General features: G+C 38.7%; 2 protein-coding genes across 3 annotated transcripts; both read right to left on the reverse strand.

The window, feature by feature from the left end:
- Positions 1-3181: 3181 nt before the first annotated feature.
- apnl (actinoporin-like protein) lies at positions 3182-5407 on the reverse strand. 2 transcript variants are annotated; one of them, XM_063904481.1, is made up of 3 exons: positions 4713-5407; positions 4122-4244; positions 3182-4016 (listed from the first exon to the last, which is right to left on the reverse strand). In XM_063904481.1, exons 2-3 carry the CDS (start codon positions 4220-4222, stop codon positions 3560-3562), a joined length of 558 nt encoding a protein of 185 aa, XP_063760551.1. In that variant the 5' UTR covers positions 4223-4244; positions 4713-5407; the 3' UTR covers positions 3182-3559. The 2 variants fall into 2 exon arrangements, with proteins under 2 accessions (XP_063760551.1, XP_063760550.1); XM_063904480.1 differs by having other exon boundaries at positions 4122-4256.
- A 244-nt stretch (positions 5408-5651) lies between these two features.
- Positions 5652-7922, reverse strand: LOC134878447 (uncharacterized). Its single transcript, XM_063904479.1, has 3 exons — positions 7673-7922; positions 7230-7338; positions 5652-6338 (listed from the first exon to the last, which is right to left on the reverse strand). Exons 1-3 carry the CDS (start codon positions 7836-7838, stop codon positions 5909-5911), a joined length of 705 nt encoding a protein of 234 aa, XP_063760549.1. The 5' UTR covers positions 7839-7922; the 3' UTR covers positions 5652-5908.
- Positions 7923-8357: the final 435 nt, after the last annotated feature.

The following is an 8357-nucleotide window of genomic DNA, read 5'->3' on the forward strand; positions in this document are numbered from 1 at the left end:
CTTGGTGAATAACTTGATGTGTTGACTAATCTTTTCACTCTTCTGCCCTCAGCTATGTGTGGTGCTACACAGCCTAGACAGCGAGTTAAACAAACTGATCCAAGGAGTCTGAAGAGGCTTTCAGAGCGTTTACTTGACACAGTATTCTTGTGAAACTGCAAAAAATACAAAAATACAAAATAAAGATCTGTTTTCAATCTACTTGCATTGTTAACCTACTCTAACATTACGCTATCTAATTTATGCTACAACAAAGGACCAGTTCAATGCTAAGCTCCACAGAATTGCTAGCTAGCACAACATGTTGTTTCATAAATGCACAATTACTCTTTACACATTACAAACATGAATATATATGCTAAAATTAACCCAAGCACATATAGTTGACCTAGTTACAAAATGACTACTTACAGATTGTCCTGTATCGAGTGCATTGCGAGCAACAGAAACAGCACGTGTTTCTCCCTCGTTTACCGTTTGCACACTAACCACACTGAACGTAACTTACTGACTAAATTAACCGATACCTAACTTGGCCACTAGATGGCAGTATTTGACCACATAATAGGCGATTTTAGCAACAAACCTAGAGACAGAATAATACTCATTTAAAAAACACTAAACTGAATAGCAAATGTGTTTCAGCAAGATTTCTGCTCATTCAAAAACATATTCCACACATCTGTGTTAACTGGTAAATTCTACTAAATATATTGACTAAACACTGAAGAATATCTGTGGATATATGCTATATATGCTATGTCTTTGGATTATATTTGACAGTCACTGTAGTATCCATGTACAATGAGATCTTCCAGACTTGCTCCAAAATGTGTTTTTACACTTGATACCAGAATGTGCCGCTAGATGGCAGTCTACGAGAGCATATTTATTAAATGAAGGCTGTCAACAATGGCATCTTTTAAAGTATTCTTCTATTCACTTTGATGAGAGAAGTATGTATCATGTTGCTGAATGTACCCTTAGGCATGGTTAAGCACAATGTTCAACTGAATTACCGCTCACACCCAAACCGCAGGTCATTGAAATTCAATAATCTTTTGATTCTGTTTGGACACTCCCAGTTTGAGTCAATATACAATACAGTTTGCATGTATGCTTAGTTTCAAAGCAAATAGAACAACTGGGTTTCAAACAAACTTGGAGGCTAAATCTGTAATGCAATAGTGATCAGGCTCATGCAGAAACTGCAGGGAATGAGTTTTGGTTTCACTAAAGGAATGTTTTCATGCTCTGAATATACAAAGCCACTGTACAGAAGGGGAAGCAAAAAGAGACTTTAAGTACAAAGAGAGAGGAGATGCACGCTGCTGTGTTTACTTCACTCTTCAGCCTTTTGCTTTTTATAGTGTGGAAACTATAGTTTAACAGTGTTGTCAAAATACAGAAAATAACAAGTAAAAATACTTGCAAGAGTGCAGTAGCTCTATCTGTAGCTTCGTGTTTTTCGTAAGACGAACCTTCAATTGTGAAACTATCCACCTTTCTTTCCTCCTAAGATACTTGAAAGATTTTGACATAATTTTACCATGACAACAGCTAGATTCACTCCTGTTTAGTTGCAAATAGCATCAATTTTAATCCACAAATGCAGAGCTTCTCAAGTTTATCTACACAGGAAAATACATTTTTCACACATCTTTTGTCTCCTGTTTAGGACGTCTAAGCCATAGCACAAAAAAATAATGCATTTGATATAAAATATCCATCGCTGCATTCGAGGCACACGTGTATCGAAAGTCAAAGATGCTCATCACAAAAGCGTGCAAACGCATTTACAGTACATGCAAATGCAGAAAACACAAACACAAAGGCACTCCCTCACAAACAAACACAGGGAACAATATCATTCAAAACATGGAGGAAGACTTAAGTGCCGGTATAGTAAACAGAGAGGAGAAAGGGAAAATATTAACGGAATGCTGTGACAAACAAAAGTTTCTGCTTTGTGTCCCTCATCTATTTATAGCGAATTAGTGTTATTTTCCTGATACATTTCTCAACAATGCTTCAGGGATTGAGCCTAAACAGGCGTAGTTTATGCCTCTATATTATGTATGGCCTTTATGCAAATGCAACGGTGACAGTGAGCAAAAAACCTTTGATCTGCGCTTCTTTGTGGAATGAACAGTTAATGCAGCAAAAGCATCATGAAGCTAACGAGAAAGCAGAATCCGGAATGAGTTGTTGAAATTCTGAAAAGAATCGGGAGAACCGGATAACTCTGCTACTGATGTAAATTAGAGCTCATACTGCCTCCTGCCTCAGAACCCTACATTATCATGAGGTCAGTAACTGTAGCTGCACAAAACTGGCTGTGACATAACTGCAAAACAACATGTTAGATGTTGAAATAACATAGAGAATCTCCCCAAATAAAGAAGTATAATTTTTGTAAGTGTAATGAGATGAAGAACACAGGGTCTTCACCTAATCCATTCCTTTCTCATGGGCTACCACTTACTCATCTGCCTGGATCATAGTGTTAAAAAAAGCAAATTAATCCAGTAATTTCTCTTGTAGTTTACTGGTTCATAAACAATGAATGTTGAATGTGTTTTGAACTATAACCACTCAAGTGAATCTGTTTAGTGCTCCCTCTGGTTCTGCCAAGATGGCAAAGCAGACAAATAAAACCATCTTTATCCAACAAATCTGGGAACAAACTGTTCTGCTCTCTCAAAACAGATTTTAATGACCAACAGGTTTCATTTAGTTAAGACTTTACTATGTGTTTTCATGTAGGTGTTTGTTGAGACATTAATTGGGAGATATTTGTCATTTTGTTTGGGTCTTTATAATTCACTGTCTGCGATGCTTTTGCACCAAATGCCAACAATTGAACTTACATACAACAATTAAAAAATGATGCATGTTAAACCAACCTCTACAAAATTTGTGTAGAATGCATTTCCACATTTGGTGTTTTTGTAATCATAAAGTTGGGCAATAGAGATAGAGACAGGGTGTGTCTCTATGCTGCTCTCATTCAGCCCCTGTGAAAAAAACAGCACCCTTTATCTCGGTTCAGATCTAAGTTTCACTACAGAATTATCCTGCTGAATGAATTGCACACACATATTCTTTGGATCATACCCATGGAAAACAAATAAACATTTTTATCCAAAAACTTCACAAATGACACACATACAGAAATAGCTGAAGTGAAAGGTTTATTTTATTCCTACTGTGTCAAGATAAATACAGAAAAAGCCCAAGGTGTGATTTCTTAAGCCACGTGCCCTCGTCCTTTGGTGAGTCATCCTTTGATATTTATTTCTAAAGATGCAATTTAAAAAACGGATGCTATAGAAACAGACAGAGGCTTCGGCTTTAAAGGAGGTGATAATGCCATATGGATTAATAAACAAACCAAACTCTGATTTTAAGCAGATTTACTCAGAGGTAATACCCACGTATACAGACACATGTCAGCAACAATACATCTGTTAAATCATACATGTTGCCAGGTAAACACGCTCGAGGGGGAGGGAAGAATTCTGCAGCATGTGACAGAAATATTGGTCAGGATGGCTCTCTAGTACGTCTGCTGGCCCATTGGTGTGAAAAGTTTATCCCACAACTCCACCTTCATCACAGCATTGCCCAGGGGGCTCATGGTGGCCCTGACATCTATATAGTTGCCCACGTAATTGATACCTGACCCAGTGGACTCTTCCCTGACAAACCCGTGCTCCTGCTGTTTTTTCTCATAGTACATTTGTTTGTATAACTCTTTATCACAGATTTGGCCCTTTTTATAGATGCCCACTGCGAACCAGTTCTTGTAAAGGTTGTAGTCCCATGGAACGGAGAACATGATGGCCAGCGTCTCAATGTAGTCATTCTGCGACCTCTCGAACAGGTCGTAGGTCATCACACCAATTGCACCGGTTACTTTGCCGCCAGACTTAGAGAAAGTGCAGACTTCTGTCTTGAGAGGGCGGACTGTAGGTTGAGGTGGGTTGTATGTCTCCCCATTCTCAAGGTACACTCTAAGCAGCATATAAAACAGACACATGTATTACACATTTTCTTTAGGATCTATATAATACTTTTTAAACAAGTCTTTAAATTAATGCCAAAATATCAGGGCTTACCTTGGTTTGATGAGGCAGTAGTTGTTAGTGATATTTGAGATTTCAATGGTAACACTTCTCTTGCTGTGCACATCGGCCGCTACAGCTTCAGCTGACTCCATTATGTTGAGATGAGTGTGAGATCTGCTTGAAAAGCTAAGGTAATTTAGTTGTTAGCCATTTGAAATAAACAACATCCCAGCTGACTAGCACTCCCCTCCAACCAGGAGGATCACACTTACTAAATATCAAATATCTTCCTGACCTCTGTTTTGCACGTACACAGCATGGGGTGTGAATGATAAACTCAGAGGCCAAAGATATTTAAAAAACAATGAACAATCAGAATATAACTGCAGACTGTGTATGTCTCATTACCACTTCAATTATAGCACTAAGTAGCATGCAATAATTAAGTTAGAGTGAAAACTGTGGAGAAAATGATCAGCCCTTTTATTAACAGATAAGATACACATCAAACAAATGCCTGTTCAGGCTTCTGAATGCCTCTACACATTGCTTTTGTATTCATCTAATGAGCCATTTTCTGGACTGCTTCAAATCAAGTACTTTTAATAAAATAGTTTCCCAAAAATGTACAAACTGACTTACCTGCTGAGAACCTCTGTTGATGCTCCCAAGTACGAAAATGGCAAGAGTTACCTGGAAGGGAGTTGCCCGCAGTTTTTTCTTTCTTTTTTTTCCAAGAACATATTCCATCCCCCTGCAAACCCTCCCACTTGTAACACAATCCAAGTTGGAAAGCAGCCGCCCTCTTCCAACACTTTTTTTCTCATGCACACAAAATACTCCTGTATTTTTGCCTGTGAAATAAAACTGCCACACCCTAGTTTGTGGAAAATCTTCCTGCAGTTTCCTGGATCCCAAACCTGTTTTGTAAGCCGGGATCATTCACGCAGCACATTCATTTTCTCCTACAGAAATATGGCTACATGAACTGAGGTGGTTAGGTGATTTCAGTGGATTTCCAAAACAGATAAAAGCAAACTGAACAAGTTGAGAAAAATCTCTGAAAGAAAAGACAGATCAATTCACTGTAATTCTCTTTTGAGAAGCCATGTTAATATTTGGGTTTTGTTATAGTTGTAATTTGTAGCACTTACAGTAAGTGGTGCAGGGGAAGACTTGCACCAGTGGCAATGTGGCGCTACATGATCAGAATTACATATAATTACTTCATATTCACCCTACTATTTACCTGGTAGAATTTAAAGAATTTTATTTCTAACCAGGAATGTCCTGGTCAGAAATAAAATTCTTTCTGGACATCCTACAGCAGGTCTGATCCCGGTTGTTAACCAGTTTAGTGTTTTTTTCAAAACAATAACCACTAGAAAAGATGGAGAGTGTCACAGCCAGTGAAGAACAATATTGTTATCATGCCAATTAAAAAACCTCTAAAGCAGATACTCCATCTGTTGCCACTCATTAGAATTGGATGGATCCAGCGTCGAGATTAAAGAATGATTACTGTTCATCAGTAATAATGAAAGCATACTGAGTGAGAACATATTCCACACAACACAGGCAATGGGTGTAAATGTTTTGTTATCATAATCAGATAAAAAGGGAGAGTACAACATATACATAAACCCAAGAAGTAATCTCATGGAGAATCAATGAGCTGGCTGTCAGATATTGATAGCTTTCAGTGGACACAAATAGAAGATGACAGCAAAATCAGTCTTCCTCTGGCCTGGATGTTTCTCTGGATGTCACATGAAGCAGTTGTCAAATCAAATGAAGTTTATTTATTCTGTTGGGTAGAAAAGCAACAAAGTATAAAACTAACGACCCATTTTATCATAGAGCTCAAGTTTAACAATTGCTTTGCCAATAGCAGACATTGTAGCCCTCAAATCAACATAAGTAGCATGGTATTCCAGCCCATTCCCGTGTGACTCTGAGCGGACAAACTTAGTGAGGTCTTTCCCATCATACAGCATGTTGTACAGCTGCTTGTCGCAGGCAATAGATTGCTCCAACATTCCCACGGCCAGCCGGTTGTTGTACAGGTTTTGGTCATAGGGCACAGAGAACATGATGGCCATGCGCTCGGAGCAAACCCGGCTCTGCATATGGAACAGGTCGTAGGTCAGCAGGCCGACTGCGCCAGTGGCAGTGTTGTCGTCCTTGGTGAAGGAGCACACTTCGGTCCTTGCAGTCCGAATCGTAGGCTGGGGCGGGTGGTGACAGAATCCACTTGACATGTATACCCTATACAAGAGAGCGGGAGACAATGCTTACCGTCACAATCAAGATAACTTACATGTCACTCTTACAAGATGTTTGATGAAAAACAAGAGTTTTGTAAGTTCTTTGGACATTGTCAGTGTACTTTTTCAAGTGTTGGGCTTTCCAGGGTCCTGGAAATATATGCTGATGGATGGAGTGTGACTGTCCAAGTACTGCTGTGGACTTCTAAGCAACAGTGAGTGTACCTGCATGCAATGTGCAATGAGGCGTGGTGTGTCACTGCATGATGGATAGGTGGATGTTCTCAGCAAAGTGATGTCACACATGAAAACCACCCATCCAAGATATGGTCTGTCCTGCCTCAGCTAGATAAATGTGGAGGTATGGTAGGAATTCCAATATACATCGGTAGTTTCTATATTTTATTGTTTGGTTTTGTTTATTTCCTTTCGATAGCAGAAGTGGAAGAAATGGGCAGAGACCCCCTGTGGTTGATTGAGAGTTAATTTATTCTAATTTAAATTAAGTACAACAAAACTACGTTGAATTAACATGGACTTGTAATGCTGTTTCTATGACTTTTGGAGAGAAAAAAGTTGTGGATAGTACATTTTATCTGAAAGCATTGCATGCTAATGGTATCAAGATGGTAATCTGGAGCTATAATCAGGCATTGCAATCTCAAAGCACTTCAAAGCAACGCTTAAACCTTTTGAAAATGAATATTTCTCCCTGGAATCAAACTTCTCCCCAAACTTGAGTAATCTCACACGCCATGATTTTAGTGCAAAAAACGATGTGGAAGAATGTGCCATTTTCATTCATCCTTTGCATGTATGAGGACATTCATTCATTTGTGCCTCTTCATTCTAATTGAATCATTCTCATATGTGAAAACAGTTACAGACTTACTTGGGGTTGATGAGGCAGTAGCCAGCGCTGAGGTTGGTGATTTCTATGGTGCAGTTTCTGTTGGTGGTGAGAGTGGCTGACACGGCTTCTGCATTTTCTGTCATCTTGGCTGTAAGGGAACGGGACGGACATTTTAGAGCAGTATATCAGCAAAGAGGTCTCCCTAAAGCAGGAAATGGCAAGGAAATGGATACTTCTCTTTTATTTAAAGAAGGTGAAGGAAAACCGTGAAAAAATTACAAATTTAAAGCCAAATCAAGATTTTCCTTCTTCAATTACCCAACTCCTGAAAACTACTTATCCGTACAAATTCTGTAATCTGCGTATAACTAATGTTAACATAGCTTATGAGAAACTGTTGTTATCTAAGAGTACACACAAAGACATAGTTCACACTTAATTTATAATCTTGCTATAAGTAGGAGTAATGACAGTATATTCACCTTTTGGAGTTAACACACAAGTCGTGCTAGGCAGCGTCAAGTTCCCTTTTTCACAGATCCAGCAGAGAGGTGGAGAGTGTCTCCCGTGTGTGATTACACCTACAGTCCACAGTGCTTGTTCCAACACAAGCACAGGCGTGTCCACCGAGAAGTGAGCAAACACCATCCCTTAGGGAAAATTATATCTCAATAAGAGACACTTGGGCTGCCTTATAATATCCCACGATCACACTATGAAGTAAACATCATAAATAATGCTAGGGGAGGGGAGCCATCAAACTATTTAATGTATTTATTAGACAACTTCACTGTGTCAGCAGCTTTTTGTACTGTATGTTAAGGCTTGATGTGATTTTAAAGAAAATGTGTTTGAATTAACTTGTACCTAATGCAGAACATTTTGTGAAAGCTTATCATATTATCTACTCTGTAGTTTAAAAGTTTTTCATTTACAACCTAAATATATTTGATTTGCTAATTTTTCCTGTTTGCTCTTGTTGGACCCTTTGCAGCGCAGATAAAGAGCTTTATGGAACATTTCATGCTGTGACTTGCTTAGAATGTAAACACAATCCCCCAAACATTTCTCAATTGATTCCTTGTTTTTTTTTGCAGGTGAAGGCTTGTAACTGATCCTAAGAAAATCACACATTTCATCACACTCTAATAACAGTCCTTCTTTTAC

Source organism: Eleginops maclovinus, chromosome 16 (assembly GCF_036324505.1).
Source record: "Eleginops maclovinus isolate JMC-PN-2008 ecotype Puerto Natales chromosome 16, JC_Emac_rtc_rv5, whole genome shotgun sequence".
Classification (NCBI taxonomy): domain Eukaryota; kingdom Metazoa; phylum Chordata; class Actinopteri; order Perciformes; family Eleginopidae; genus Eleginops; species Eleginops maclovinus.

Excerpts from the sequence above, each read along its gene's own strand:
- apnl (XM_063904481.1), bottom strand. The coding sequence starts at position 4,222 with ATGGAGTCAGCTGAAGCTGTAGCGGCCGATGTGCACAGCAAGAGAAGT. Across the intron at positions 4,017-4,121 it reads TACTGCCTCATCAAACCAAG|AGTGTACCTTGAGAATGGGG; the intron begins GTAAGCCCTGAT and ends TATGCTGCTTAG.
- LOC134878447 (XM_063904479.1), bottom strand. The coding sequence starts at position 7,838 with ATGGTGTTTGCTCACTTCTCGGTGGACACGCCTGTGCTTGTGTTGGAA. Across the intron at positions 7,339-7,672 it reads TTGTGTGTTAACTCCAAAAG|CCAAGATGACAGAAAATGCA; the intron begins GTGAATATACTG and ends GTTCCCTTACAG. Across the intron at positions 6,339-7,229 it reads TACTGCCTCATCAACCCCAA|GGTATACATGTCAAGTGGAT; the intron begins GTAAGTCTGTAA and ends TCTCTTGTATAG.